This window comes from Bufo gargarizans, chromosome 7, assembly GCF_014858855.1.
Source record: "Bufo gargarizans isolate SCDJY-AF-19 chromosome 7, ASM1485885v1, whole genome shotgun sequence".
NCBI classification, from domain to species: Eukaryota; Metazoa; Chordata; class Amphibia; order Anura; family Bufonidae; genus Bufo; species Bufo gargarizans.
This window is the reverse complement of record NC_058086.1, coordinates 105,915,360-105,931,658: the sequence shown is the minus strand read 5'-3', so window position 1 is coordinate 105,931,658 and position 16,299 is coordinate 105,915,360. Positions and strand designations below refer to the sequence as shown.

At 43.4% G+C, this 16,299-nt stretch overlaps 1 protein-coding gene across 2 annotated transcripts in view; it reads left to right on the top strand.

Moving 5' to 3' along the window:
* Nucleotides 1-16,299, top strand: part of ATF6 (activating transcription factor 6) — a 313,452-nt gene that overhangs the window by 6,974 nt on the left and 290,179 nt on the right. For both annotated transcript variants that reach the window (XM_044302165.1, XM_044302164.1), the window contains exon 2: nt 12,082-12,155. In XM_044302165.1, the coding sequence (XP_044158100.1) occupies nt 12,082-12,155 (74 nt within the window). The remainder of the gene's footprint in view (nt 1-12,081; nt 12,156-16,299) is intronic.

The following is a 16,299-nucleotide window of genomic DNA, read 5'->3' as shown; positions in this document are numbered from 1 at the left end:
GTGATTTATTAGTAAATAGGCTGCTTTTCACTACAGCCTACATATATGTGTGTTCTACCTTTTTATTTCTTTATTCTGATGCCCCCATTCCTCAGACTGAATTTGTGGACCGGAAAAGTTATTTTTTTGTTCAGCTGGTGACGTACCGTGCTTCTTACTGGTGTGCTAAGCCTCGTCTTCCGCTTAGCAGAGAGCCCGGTGACCGGCACAGAGAGGCATTCTAGAGCGCTCAAGGAGGCTGTTTTGTAGGAGGGAACTGGCATCACTAGAGAACGCCCCTCTGTGCCGGTTACGTCACCGGCCCAGAGGGACGTTATTCTGGGCTGAAGAAGGTTGATTTGGAGGCAGAGAATGCTGCTGTTTAGCATAGTGCACGCCTCTCATCTGCATGTACACTGCATGGATTCGGTAAGGGTGCCTCCCGTGTCCTGTAGGCGCGCCTCCCGTGTCCTGTAGGCGCGCCTCCCGTGTCCTGTAGGCGCGCCTCCCGTGTCCTGTAGGCGCGCCTCCCGTGTCCTGTAGGCGCGCCTCCCGTGTCCTGTAGGCGCGCCTCCCATGATTAGGATTGAGACGTCAATCTGCAGAGTCGCACTGCCTTGCGGGACCCATAAGGCAGTGCGGCAGCAAATTACATAGCGGGAGCGCTGCAATGTAAACAATACCGAGCGCAGCTTCAGTGACCCGGAGGAGTGAAAAAAAAAACTGGGAACCTTCAGGGGGACCTTACAGATACATTTTATGGTGAATACTAATGTTAGTTAAAAAGACTGTGATCCCGGACAACCCCTTTAACTCACCTTAATCCACTTGCTCGCACAACCTGGCTTCTCTTCTGTCTTTATCTTTGCTATGCACAGGAAAAGGACCTGGGGTGACGTCACTGCGGTCATCACATGGTCCGTCACATGATCCAACACCATGGTGATGGGTCATGTGATGAGCGCAGTGACGTCATCAAAGGTCCCATTCCTCAAAGATGAAGACAGAAGAGAAGCCGGGCAGCGCGAGCAAGTGGATTAAGGTGAGTTAAATTATTTTTATTTATTTTTTAACCCCTCCAGCGCTGTTGTACTAAGCATTCTGTATTAACCACTTGCCCTCTGGGCCATTTGCCCCCTTCCTGACCAGGCCTAATTTTGCAAAACTGACATATCTCATTTTATGTGGTAATAACTTTGGAACTTTACTTATCCAAGTCATTCAGAGATTGATTTCTCGTGACACATTGTACTTCATAATAGTCATAAATTTGAGTCAATATATTTCACCTTTTATTTATGAAAAAATCCCAAATTTACCCAAAATTTAGAAAAATTCGCAATTTTCTAAATTTCAATTTCTCTGCTTTTAAAACAGAAAGTGATACCTCGTAAAATATTTATTACTTAACATTCCCCATATGTCGACTTTATGTTGGCATCATTTTGGAAATGTCATTTTTTTTTTAATTCTTAGTTTAAGAATTAAAGGAAAATGGAGATCAAATTTTTTTATTTCACTTTTTTGGCAGATTTTCCATTTTAATCCATTTTTTTTTCTTGAACACATCGATGGTTAACAGCCAAACAAAACTCAATATTTATTACCCAGATTCTGCAGGTTACAGAAACACCCCACATGTAGTCATAAACTGCTGTATGGGCACATGGCAGGGCGCAGAAGAAAAGGAACTCCACGTGGTTTTTAGATGCCATGTCCCATTTGAAGCCCCCCTCTTTAATATAGAATGCTAAGTATAATGTCAATTGAGGGTTAAAAAATAATAAAAACATAACTCGCCTCATCCACTTGCTCACGCAACCGGGATCTTCTTCTTTGTTCTTCTTGACGGACCTGCAAAACGTGGTGAGCGGGGTGACATCAGCGCAGGTCCTGCTGAATGAAGATAGGTCCTCATCCCTCGTCTCCTTAGCAACCATCCATGAAAATTGCATTGTATCTGCACTTGCTTGTGGATGCAATGTGATTTTCACGCCTCTCCATGGTGGGAGGAAGGATGATCAGAGTGATGATTCGGTTGACCAGACTTTTGGCTACAGAGACTGGACTTGCACTGGTCCGACTTGGACAGTGTTGTCCTGCACCGCCCAGCTAAGTTGGACATGAAGCTGGGTACGGTGCACTGGCAGCAGGCACAGTTACATTGCGCCCAGGGCCACGGTCTCTGCATGCACCATCAGCATCACGCCCACTTCCCCGTCCCTTAGTGCTCGCCTTCTTCATATTAATGTTTTGTCACTAGATGCGGCACAGATTGTTTTACAGTCCGTTAAAGACACCGTTTTCGGATGCAGGACAGTGTATGTCACAGAACACAACAGAATATGACACTAGATTATGCCCAGATTAATTGAATTTGCCCTAAAGAAACAGTTTTAGGATGGCGTACTGTATGTCACAGAAAGCCACACACTATGGGCCGTAGATTAGGCCCAGATTTTTGAAATTTGCAATACAGACACAGTTTTCTGATGGAATACTGTATATGTCACAGGAACCCACAGAATATGGACACTAGATCAGGCCCAGATTATTGGAATTTGTCCTAAAGAAAGTTTTCGGATGGAGTACTATATATGTCACAGATGTGTATTACACGCACACTATAGACAATAAATGTGGCGCTGATTATTTGAATTTACGCAAAAAGACAGTCTGCGGATGATGTACTGTATATGTCACTAATAGGTATTAAAGGGAACCTGTCACCGGGATTTTGTGTATAGAGCTGAGGACATGGGCTGCTAGATGGCCGCTAGCAGATCCCACAATACCCAATCCCCATAGCTCTGTGTGCTTTTATTGTGTCAAAAAAAAAAAATTTGATACATATGCAAATTAACCTGAGATGAGTCCTGTCCCTGACTCATCTCACATACAGGACTCCTCTCAGGTTAATTTGCATATGTATCAAATTGTTTTTTTTATACAACAAAAGCACACAGAGCTATGGGGACTGGGTATTGCGGATGTGCTAGCAGCCCATGTCCTCAGCTCTATACACAAAATCCCGGTGACAGGTTCCCTTTAAAGAAAAATATCTTGCTGCTGTCAAACACACACACACAGTAGTCCTTAATAGGACTTTGGGGTCTTTGAAAAGTTTTGGGTAGTAAAAACTGTCCCTGAGACTGATCAATTTAGCGCAGGTAAAACTCTATTGCTGCTCTAAGAGAGACACACACACACACACACACACACACACACACACACACACACACACACACACACACACACACTAGTCCTTAAAAGGACTTTTGGGTCTTTGAAAAGCTTTTTACGAATAATAACTGAGAATTTCCACTTCACCACCATTACGGCCCAGAGAGATTGACCCCTGTCCTCTGTAGGGGCAGGAACAGAGATAGGTTAAAAGGACCCCTCCCACCACCATTCACCAGTGTGTTCCTGCCCCTATAGTGGCCAGGACAGAGAAAAGTCCTCTCTGGCTTTCAGGGAGGTGAAGTGGATAAGGACCTCTTTTTATTATTATTTTTTTCTATACCTGGGTGACCGCATCAGTGGTGAATATTGCCTCCTTTGAGGGCCTTTCAAAGCTGACTTAGTTCCAAAGCTGAAAGGGAGACGCCGGGGTCACGCTCCCTGTTGTGGGAAGCCTGCCCTGAGCTGCTGCTGGGTCGCCTACCTCCCTGTGTAGGTAGCCGACCGGAAGGACGTTCCGCGCAGGCGCGCACGCCTGGCGTCACTTCCGGGCCGCCAGACGAAACCTGGAAGTAGATGTCTTTTACAAAAAAGCTCACAAGCACTTTCCCGCTGAGCTCTCTGCATTGCTCTCCGCATCACCGGACATGGACCAGGAGAAGGAGCCGCAGCAGAAGTAGCAGACCGCTCCAGAGCACCCCTGTGTGAGTAGCCCACCTGGGCATGCCGGCAGCTTGACAGATGTGAGACCAGTGGGGAGGGTGCCTTAGTATACTGTTCTGATAACCACTGGTATGAGCCCCCTCCCCCTGGGGGGTTTCTGGTATACTGCATCTAATGTTTATGCACCTATACTGGATCGACATAAAATTGATGGGCTGCTCTCTCACTTTAGGCCAAACTTGCTTTAAAAAAGCCCAGGAAGACCGCCACATGCATCCAGTGCTCCGTCAGGCTTCCCTATGAATATGCTAAGAAACTTTGCAAAGATTGTATTGCCAAGTTGGTGAGAGAAGAACAACCCTCAATTATGCAGGAATTTAGAACTATGATTCAGGAGGAAGTTAAATCTTCTCTAGCCTCCCTCCGTGAAGATACCCTGGGGGCTCGCCCACCCAAATGGCCCAGAATGGCAGACATCTCCTCTTCAGACTCCGAGGATTTGGAGGGCGAGGCCTCATCCTCCAAAAAGGAGGACGCATCGGCCCGTCCAGGAGGAATAACAGGGCCTGCCGCCAGGACGCATTTCTGCGTGCGGCGGTCCTGTAGTGGTTAAAGATGGCGCCCACTCCTGAGTGGACAAAGTACCATAGCAACTGGGTGACTGCTGTTACTGTATTTAATTACTTTATGCATTTATATAGTGTTGCTATATTCTCCAGCGCTTTCCATACATTTGCATTAAGCTGTCACTGGTCAGATTTGAACCTAGGCACCAGTGCTACCCACTGAGCCACTGTGCAGCCAATCAGAGACATTTAACCCCTCAGATGCCGTGATCAAATGTGACCTAAAACCTGGAAGAGTGCCTGCTTAGCGGGTAGGAATGCTTTACCTGGGCAGAGATCAGGAAAGGCATTCCATGTAAGTAATGAGCAAGAGCCTGTACTAGGCTTCTAGTCTCATTGTTGGTACATTACAAGTCAGGACAGCAGGTGGCAGCACTGAATTGTAATATAGCAATTTCTGTGTAGGATATTAAAAGGTTTCTGTCATCATACATTATGTTATGTAGCAGACTGACATTACGATGGGCTAATGTCAGCAGTACATAAGTCTGTTTTCTAAGTCTCTGCCTGCTGCAGTTTTCTTAAAATAAACACTTAATATGCTAATGAGCCTCTAGGTGCTATGAGGGCATTGCTTCAGCACCTACTGGCTCGGTCTACGCACCCTTTGGCATGCCCAAGTCCCTTTGCTTGACTTGCGCTTTCTCCTCTTCGTCCAGGAAATCCCGCACCTGCGCCATCCTGTTAACTATTTGGCGCAGTGAGTGAAGGACGCGCTCCTGCTGCCGGGCCTCCCTCACTGCGCAGGCGCCAGCCCGTTTAGTATTTGGTGCCTGCGCAGTGAGTGAAGCCGGCTGCAGGCTTCACTCACTGTGCCTGCGCCGAATACTAAACGGGACGGCGCAGGTGCGGGATTTCCTGGACGAAGAGGAGAAATCGCAAGCCAATCAAAGGGACCTGGTCATGCAAAAAAGGGTGAGTGGACCGAGCCTCTAGGTGCTGAAGCAGCGCCCTCATAGCACTTAGAGGCTCATTAGCATATTTTAGGAAAACTGCAGCAGGGAGAGACTTAGAAAGCATACTGTTATGTACTGCTGACATTAGCGATGGGATAATGTCAGTCAGCGACATAACCTTTAAACATAACATTTAATTATAAATAAATAAATATATATATAATTTATTATAAAAAAAATCCATATGCCAGTTTTTTCATCACTTTGTCTTTTTAAAAAAGTCACACACCCCAAAGTGTTACAAATAATGACTACAGATCATCCTGCCCAAAAATGAGTCGTTGCACATCTCCGTGGACATAACTATAAAAAACAAACAAAAAAATAAGTTATGGCGGTCAGAATATGGCGATGAACAGGACAAGAAAAACAAACAAATATGTTATCACCACAATTGTACTGATCTGGAAAATGAAGAGCACAAGTCAGTTTTACCACATAATGAATTTTTTTTTTTTTTTCCAATTCCACCTACTTTGGAATTTTTTTTCAAGCTTCCGACTACATCCCAGCAATGTGCCATTCGAAAGTACAATTTGTTTCACAAAAAACAAGTTTGTATGTCTATATGAATGGAATAATACAAATGGCATGGCACCAGGAATGTAGGAAAAATGGAAAATCTCTGTCAGGAAAGGGTCAAAGGGGTTATCCAATAGTATCAATAGCCTGGTCAGGGCTAAACTCTGTTCATTTGAATGGAGCTCAGCCCCGCCGAGGCCATTGATACTAGTCGTGACGTCACTGAGCCTGCGGTAAACAGCGAGAAGGCCTCGGCACTACTGCCAGCGCCGCTGCCTTCTCAAACAGCTGACCGGCGGGGATCCCGGGTGGCGGATCCCCGCCGATCAGATGCTGATGATTTATCCAGAGGATAGATCATCAGTTTAAAAAAAACTGCAGAAACCCTTTAACATACCTAAGACGGATCCGTCATGAACTCCATTGAAAGTCAATGGGGGACTGATCTGTTTTCTATTGTGGCAGAGAAAACGTATCCGTCCCCATTGACTTGCATTGGGGGTCATGACGGTTCTGTCTTGATCAGTTTCCCAGGACAGAAAGCAAAATACAACATGTTGCGGTTTGCTCTCCGGTCTGGGAACGCAACTAAATGGAACAGAATGCATTTTGGAGCATTCCGTTCTGTTCAGTTTTGTCCCCATTGACAATGAATAGGGACAAAACTGAAGCGTTTTTTCCTGTATTGAGCCCCTATGACGGAAATCAATACTGGAAAACTTAAACGCTAGTGTGAAAGTAGCCTAACTTAGCTCACAGATACAGACCTGGGATCACAATGTTCCCTCCCTTCTATTTGGGTAGGGAGAGAACATCCCCCTATCCCTGCCCATAAGAAGAGCTACCACCCCGAAAGGCCCATACACAATGGTGTCCGACTGATCATATGAATAAAACCTGATTTCCACTTTGGTCTCCTAATAAACCAGTCATTAACTGAGGAGCTGCTTTGGACAAGGTTTTGGGAGTCTATAGTATAGTTTGTGTGCAGGCTTGTAGAGGAGTCATGAAGAGCTTATGTATCTGTAAGCTATATGCAACATTTCCCACAAGACTTTAGGTAAGTTATCAGTTAGTGTACACCAGAAATTGATGTCATTGACACATTGGGGACTGAAAAGGAAGTGCTACCTGGCTCTGTGCAGTCACACCACTTTTAAGTAGTCAGACACCGAGAAGCCCATAAGGAATGGAGCATAAGTGCACACTGGCCTATAGAGACATAAGGCAGTTTTTTAAACATTTGAGATTGACATATATTGTAAAAGGGAATCGCTCAGAATATGCCATGAATGTCTGCGGTGATCCCATATACAGTGGTGGTCAAAAGTTTTGAGAATTACAAAAATATTGGAAATTGGAAAAGTTGCTGCTTAAGTTTTTTTATAATAGCAATTTTCATATACTCCAGAATGCTATGAAGAGTGATCAGATGAATTGCATAGTCCTTTGCCATAAAAATGAGCTTAATCCCAAAAAAAACCTTTCCACTGCATTTCATTGCTGTCATTAAAGGACCTGCTGAGATCATTTCAGTAATCCTCTTGTTAACTCAGGTGAGAATGTTGACGAGCACAAGACTGGAGATCATTATGTCAGGCTGATTGGGTTAAAATGGCAGACTTAACCTGTTAAAAGGAGGGTGATGCTTGAAATCATTGTTCTTCCATTGTTAACCATGGTGACCTGCAAAGAAACGCGCGCAGCCATCATTGCGTTGCATAAAAATGGCTTCACAGGCAAGGATATTGTGGCTACTAAGATTGCACCTTCAATCAACAATTTATAGGATCATCAAGAACTTCAAGGAAAGAGGTTCAATTCTTGTTAAGAAGGCTTCAGGGCGTCCAAGAAAGTCCAGCAAGTACCAGGATCGTGTCCTAAAGAGGATTCAGCTGTGGGATCGGAGTGCCACCAGTGCAGAGCTTGCTCAGGAATGGCAGCAGGCAGGTGTGAGTGCATCTGCACGCACAGTGAGGCGAAGACTTTTGGAAGATGGCCTGGTGTCAAGAAGGGCGGCAAAGAAGCCACTTCTCTCCTTATTGATATTCTGCTGAAAATATGGTGAATGAACTGCTGAAGACTGGGGCAAAGTCATATTCTCCGATGAAGCCTCTTTCCGATTGGGGCATCAGGAAAATGGCTTGTCCAGAGAAGAAAAGGTGAGCGCTACCATCAGTCCTGTGTCATGCCAACAGTAAAGCATCCTGAGACCATTCATGTGTGGGGTTGCTTCTCATCCAAGCGAGTGGGCTCACTCACAATTTTGCCCAAAAACACAGCCATGAATAAAGAATGGTACCAAAACGCCCTCCAACAGCAACGTTTTCCAACAATCCAACAACAGTTTGGTGAAGAACAATGCATTTTCCAGCACGATGGAGCACCGTGCCATAAGGCAAAAGTGATAACTAAGTGACTCGGGGACCAAAACGTTGATATTTTGGGTCCATGGCCTGGAAACTCCCCAGATCTTAATCCCATGATAGCTTGTGGTCAATCCTCTAGAGGCGGGTGGACAAACAAAAACCCACTAATTCTGACAAACTCCAAGAAGTGATTATGAAAGAATGGGTTGCTATCAGTCGGGAATTGGCCCAGAAGTTGATTGAGAGCATGCCCAGCCGAATTGCAGAGGTCCTGAACAAGAAGGGCCAACACTGCAAATACGGACTCTTTGCATAAATGTCATGTAATTGTAAAAGCCTTTGAAACGTATGACTAGTGATGAGCGGCAGGTGCCATATTCGATTTCGACGAAATTCGCGAATATTCGATAGAATATTCGTCATTATTCTTGTTATCGCGATTAATATGCGATTTAAATAATCGAATTTCGATTTTAACTTAAAGGCTACTCTCCTATTGAAATTGCAATTCGATTTTTTTCAAGTTATAATAATCGAATTTCGATTTTAACTTAGCACTGCTATATGCCATATTAGGCTAACTAATATGGCATATAGCAGTGCTAAGTTAAAATCGAAATTCGATTATTATAACTTGAAAAAATCGAATTGCGATTTCAACGTAATTCTCAAATCCGACAGTACATTCTAGTATATGGAGTCGTTCCCATGGTGATGGGGATGCTCCATAAGCATGGAATATGGCTTCAATGGCTTGGTAGAATTAGCGAATTGACGAATATATTCGTTATATTCCACAAAACGAATATAACGAATGTATTCGTCATATTCCACAAAACGAAGTTAACGAATGTATTCGTCATATATCACAAAACGAAGATAACGAAGTATTCTGCATCTTCATTTTAGCTACATATTCATCAATTTCGCTAATTCTAGCAATGATATAGGAAAGTTGACTATAGAGACAGCTAAGTATAATTCGCTATGCGATTATATTACAGCTTTTTTTTATAAATAGTATAATTATAATAATTATCAGGTATTATAATTATTCTATTTATTTAAAAAAAAAAACAGTAATATAATCGCATAGCGAATTAAACTTAGCTGTCCAGTCAGTGCCCGTTGCCGCTTCTGCCGACTTCCATGCTCATGGAGCGTCCCCATCACCATGGGAACATCTCCATATACTAGAATGTACTGTCGGATTTGAGAATTACGTTGAAATCGCAATTCGATTTTTTTTCAAGTTATAATAATCGAATTTCGATTTTTAACTTAGCACTGCTATATGCCATATTAGTTAGCCTAATATGGCATATAGCAGTGCTAAGTTAAAATCGAAATTCGATTATTATAACTTGACATAATCGAATTGCGATTCCAACTTGGACCTGGTTTACTATATGGTTGGCTTCAATGGCTTGGTAGAATTAGCGAATTGACGAATATATTCATTATATTCCACAAAACGAAGATAACGAAGTATTCTGCATCTTCGTTTTAGCTACCTATTCATCAACTTCGCTAATTCTAGCAATGATATAGGAAAGTTGACTATAGAGACAGCTAAGTTTAATTCGCTATGCGATTATATTACTGCTTTTTTTTAAATAAATAGAATAATTATAATACCTGATAATTATTATAATTATACTATTTATAAAAAAAAGCAGTCATATAATCGCATAGCGAATTAAACTTAGCTGTCTCTATAGTCAACTTTCCTATATCATTGCTAGAATTAGCGAAATTGATGAATAGGTAGCTAAAATGAAGATGCAGAATACTTCGTTATCTTCGTTTTGTGATATATGACGAATACATTCGTTATATTCGTTTTGTGGAATATAACGAATATATTCGTCAATTCGCTAATTCTACCAAGCCATTGAAGCCATATTCCATGCTTAGTTATGGAGCGTCCCCATCACCATGGGAACGACTCCATATACTAGAATGTACTGTCGGATTTGAGAATTACGTTGAAATCGCAATTCGATTTTTTCAAGTTATAATAATCGAATTTCGATTTTAACTTAGCACTGCTATATGCCATATTAGGCTAACGAATATGAAATATAGCAGTGCTAAGTTAAAAATCGAAATTTGATTATTATAACTTGAAAAAATCGAATTGCGATTTCAACGTAATTCTCAAATCCGACAGTACATTCTAGTATATGGAGATGTTCCCATGGTGATGGGGACGCTCCATGAGCATGGAAGTCGGCAGAAGCGGCAACGGGCACTGACTGGAGCAGCCAGGAAGCCAGGAATCCAAAGGACAGGTAAGAACAACTTTAGGGAAGTGGGAAAGAAAAAAATATAACACTAAAAAAAAACAAAAAAAAAAACGAATATTCAAAATATCGAATTTATATCACTATATTCGAAATATTCGCGAATTAGCGAAGTGCCGATATTCGCGAAAAAAATTCGATATTCTTATATTCGCGCTCAACACTACGTATGACGTGCGTGTAATTATATTTCACTACATCACAGAAACAACTGAAACAAAGATCTAAAAGCAGTTTAGCCGCAAACTTTGTGAAAACTAATATTTGTGTCATTCTCAAAACTTTTGGCCACGACTGTACGCTGCTATTTTTGGAAGTCCCATAGCAGTGAATATAGAGAGCCTGGCATGTACAGCCTCCTCTCCATTCCTAGCAGCACACTTAAAGGGATTCTGTCACCTCCCCTAAGCCAAAAAACGATTTTAAAGCAGCCATGAAGCACAGCTTACCTGGATTAGGCTGTGCTCTTTTATCTTGAAATCCGTCCAGCAGTTACTGCAAAAAACGACTTTGATTGATATGTAAATGTGTCCTGAAGGTGCCCAGAGGGGGGTGTTTTGTTCCCCTTAGAGAGCCCAGTACCGCCCCTCTTACAGTGCCCAGCCCGCCTTCCTTGCACTGTCTAACCGCCCCCAGCCTGCCACAGCCTCTCCTCCCTCTCCTCCCCCTCCCTCACGCCGAACGAACTCTCGCACAGGCGCAGTACCCACTGAGGGCTGCGCCTGTGCGATCTGCAGGAGACTGAGGGCAGGAGCTTCATCCTCGTCACTGGGCATGCCCTGAGCCCAGTGACGTCCGATGCTCGCTCTTCCCTGCTGACTGAGGGAAGAGCGAGCATCGGACGTCACTGGGCTCGGCGCATGCCCAGTGACGAAGATGAAGCTGCTGCCCTCAGTCTCCTGCTGATCGCACAGGCGCAGCCCTCAGTGGGTACTGCGCCTGTGCGAGAGTTCGTTCGGCGTGAGGGAGGGGGAGGAGAGGGAGGAGAGGCTGTGGCAGGCTGGAGGCGGCGGTTAGACAGTGCAAGGAAGGCGGGCTGGGCACTGTAAGAGGGGCGGTACTGGGCTCTCTAAGAAGAACAAAACGCCCCTCTGGGCACCTTCAGGACACATTTGCATATCAATAAAAGTCGTTTTTTGCAGTAACTGCTGGACGGATTTCAAGATAAAAGAGCACAGCCTAATCAAGGTAAGCTGTGCTGCATGGCTGCTTTAAAATCGTTTTTTGGCTTAGGGGAGGTGACAGAAACCCTTTAGAGAGGGGTAAGATCTTGAGGTGGGACCCACTCCTATCGATCTCTTATAGCATATCCAGATGGAACAATCCGTTTAATGTTTATAATACTGTCCACTAGTATAATTGTGTCAAGAGTGTTGTGCTGATGTTCTTATTTGAGATCATGGTAACAGTTTCTCTTGGTGTTTTTTTGGTTGCAGCGTGCACATCTAATGTACGTATACTTTTTTTCCCCAAACAGATTCTTCATTGTTTGAGGAACTCAGCAACTTAGTAGATGTTGATTTTTTCGAAGATGGGAATTGTGGTGCTTGTGTAAGTAATCATCATGGCTTTTTTATATTGCCTAAAATGACAATGGAAAATATTGTAATTTGATGCAACTTAAAGGGGTTGTCTGCTTTTGCTATATTGATGACCTATCATTAGGATAGGTCATCAATATCAGATCGGCGAAGGCCCCAATGCTGGAACGCTGTTTTTACAGCAACTCCGTCCATTAAAGTGAATAGGAGGGAGCTGTCCTATTCAAGTGAATGGCACGGCGGAGTCGTAATTACCCCTGCTTACCACTGCCATGTCAAGGAAAAGAAAAAAAGGAGGGGGGGCCTAGTCGGCACATCCCAATGCGCAGGTGTACTTTGCTATGGCTGAAAAAACAACATAGAACAAAACATACAATGCAACAGAAACAAATAGAAAATTAGCGTGCTTACTTGAACAAAAAAATTGATGGGTAACAATCTCCAATAAAGGAAAATTTTTATTTTTATTTTTTAATAGAAAAATTATATCAAATAAAGCATGTGTATGTGAGTCGCTCATTTAGACCACTTGGCGACTGTGACCGGAGATTGTGCCCCTGTTCTCATCTTATTTGAATATCTCCAGTTTTTGTCCTTTTTTCTGTCCATGCCGGTGCGTGAAGCACCATTTCTCAGGAATGATGACATATATCACTGTCACTCCAATCCCTTTTTCTCACGTTCATATAGTCCTTAAATCTTTTGTTATATGTACGTGATGATCTGCATATCCTGTTATCATGCTAATTCCTCCGATTGAGATTCGGTACTTAAATGCTCAAAACATAGGTTGTATTCCCCCTACCCCTAATCCTGTGTGGGTAGGGGATGATAGAACTATCCTGCATCAATTATTCTGGCCGAATTATTAGTTACCAGTAATTATATACAGACCAGCAACCTGTAGCATCTCCAGCCACACATGCGTTCCAGAGTGCGCTTCAAGGACCGGAAGTGATGCGTCCCTTCTCCCCGGCGTCCGGAAGCACGAAATAGCCGGCGCTTAAATAGCAAGCGCTGACATGCCGATTCGAGCCCTCCAGCCTCCAGTATACTAGTTGCACTCTCCATCGGGCCCCCCTCTGTCTGGTAAGTACACATTATATTTAAACCACAGACCTGTGTATAATTCTAAGAATGAATACCTGACATCCAGTACCTTTTTACCTTTAGACTTCATCATACAAACGGACAGAGGTACATATCTGTATACACAGCACAATCAAGTATACTAAGGAGCTAAGTACCATCTCTCTTTTCTAACCACCATTGCTTTTTCTATTCCCTACGTTTATTACACCTATATCACCTCCTGATGAGCTGCTGTATGCAGCCGAAACGCGTTGGGGTTGTGTCTTTATATTCTTTATATTAGACTTATTCTTTCGGTTTTTTTTTCCCTCGATCAATATTTCCCGATCCAGCTTTGCTAAGTAGGGCGTCACTAAGGCCATATCTAGCCTTAGGTACGGGGGCAGGGTGTCTCCACCATCAGGGGACATCCCTGTGCCTCAGGACATGGTTCCATAGGGTTATCTAGAGAAATAATTTTTTCCCACTGATTTACCTATAATCACCCCAAACCCTCGAGTGATTCATTTTTTCGCCACCTATCTACAATAGGAGATTCTTTTTAAATATATTATAGTATCTGAGCACATTGATGATCCTGCTCATACCCATTCATTAATAAAGGTATCACATTTTTTTCAAGTAGGCACGCTAATTTTCTATTTGCTTCTGACCTAATTTCATACGTGTAACCTATCGTTAATATCCTTTCAAGTGTCTTTAAGATACAATGCAACAGCTCTCTGCAAACCAAATAAAGTACAAAAATATTGCTAATGCTATGCTTATAAATTAGAGATGCTTGGCAAATCATTTTGTACAAAATTATTTGAGCCCGTCTGCCACACGTCAAGGCGATCTCTGTAAGATGGGAACCTAACACTAAGTTCACCTGTTTTGTGCCATGACAGCGACCATGAAGTTCAGAGGGTGCTGCTGGACCTCCTTTGGTTTTTCTCATTTCTGGTGCCAAATGGCCTCCATTGAGTCCAGGGTCTACAAGTACCAACATGCATGCAGAGAAAACTAAGATTTATACTCATGCTAATTAAAATCAGCCTATGAGGCAAACAGACTGATAAGGAGTGCTAGACCAAATGGAGTCAGCTACACCAAGGGGGGTTAGTCAACCCATCCCAATGCTCAGGTGCACATTGCTATGGCTGAAAACACAAAACATACAATGCAACAGCTCTCTGCAAACCAAATAAAGTACAAAAATGTATTATACAGGGCTCCAGACTAAAAATAAATATCAAGGAGCCATTGGCTCCTAACCTGAAAAATTTTGGAGCCAAATTTAAATTTTTAGTCGCCAAATTTAAAATACATATAATTTCCGTATAAAAAATAAAAAAACACACATGTCTTACCTAGGGTTGTCACGATACCAAAATTTAGACTTTATTTCAATACCATAAAAAAGTATTGCGATACTCGATACCACGTGAAAAAATAATGCCAAAAAAGCTGCATGCATTCCACAATTTATGGAACGTCTGGACCATAATAGAACAGTCCTTACCTAATTTTTTGTCGGGACAAGGTGATTTAAACTTTATATTTTGGTGTTAGTAATTTTTTTTTTTTTTTTTTTAAAAGGTTAAAAAAAAAAAAACAAAAAAAAAATTTACCCCCCTTTCATCCCCTGTCCTATTCACCCTAATAGAGGTCTGTCAGGGTGAATTGGTTCTTACACTGTCCCTGCTGCTCTGTGCTTTGTGCACACAGCAGCAGGGAGCCGACTATGGCAAAACAAAAGGGTGGTCCCTAGAGGGAGATAGTGTTAAAGCACTCTCCCAAGGTGTACTGCTCTGTAACAAGGAATGTATAGAACGAGTGAGGGGCAGTAACGTTTTAAAACTTAAAGTTTAATTAGGACTGTTTTAAGAAAAAGCCCCTACCAGACAAACAAGACAAACGACAATTAACAGTGTGGGACCCACATTAATGAGTCACCATTGTACGAATCCGCTGGTAATATTACAGAACTGCGGAGCCGAACAAAAAAGCAGCACCATATGCAGTCTTTTGGTAGGGTGCCGCAGACTAATAAAGATGCCAGAGGCAAATAAAAGGGTGGATCTTACCGGTGGTGCCAGTTGGGACCTTATAGTCCAAAACCCTGGAGGATGAGGGGCTTCTCGGGTCCGAAAAACGCGTCCTCTTTTCAATTTCACCTGGTGCCAGGGGCTGCAGGGAGAGACTATCCCTGTTTTTGCCCTACTTGGCCTGTAAATCCCTAGGTGCCTCCTAACACGGGGTCCTTTCCCCGCAAGGGGTGACCTCGTCCGGAACCTAACCCTAATAAGTGAACCCTAATTGACCCTATAGGGACAGCATGGATTGGCCCCAAGGGTGATGATAGCTAGTAAGGTGAAAAATGATCTAAGTTCTGATAGATTTATTCTGCGTTCCTACGCGTTTCATCTAATGGAGAATAAATCAAAACTACAAAAAGTACCTCCACTTCATAAAGATAGAATGAAGACCCCCCCCCCGACTCATCAGGGGACAGGGGTCATGGGTGGAGGATTAGGTCTATACCCTTATCCTATTGTGATAGATAATGGGAAAGGGTAAGCCAAAAAGGATTGCGCAGACCTGACTAGACCAGTGTGGTCCCAAATCAGTCCGGATACCTGTGGTGTAATAACAAAACAAAACCCATTCAGATATTGAACCCACCAAAAGCTGATGTATTTGTGGCATAAAAATAAGGAGGTGTACTTACTATTGAGGTCATGGAAGCCGCGTGGCTGGTGCCATGAGAAGCGGGAGTGTGGTTTGACGCCCGCATGTAGTATTGGCGTCTGTCTGCGCTAATAAATGCGCCAGTAAGTTTAAATGGAAGGGGGTATGTGGTGCGCCTGCGCGAGGAGTGCGGCCGCCGTCATGTGACTAAGGCATATGTCAGCTGACGTTGCGATCCGCCTCCTAACCAGCGCATGCGCGCATATGCGATGTGCAGCTCGGATGCCGCAGCTGCTGTGACGTAATGGTAGGCGTCACCGTCAGGGAGGTCCTACCAGCCCGGGCGCGGCGTCGGCTGTATCATGAAAAGAGGTGGGAGGAGTGACCAT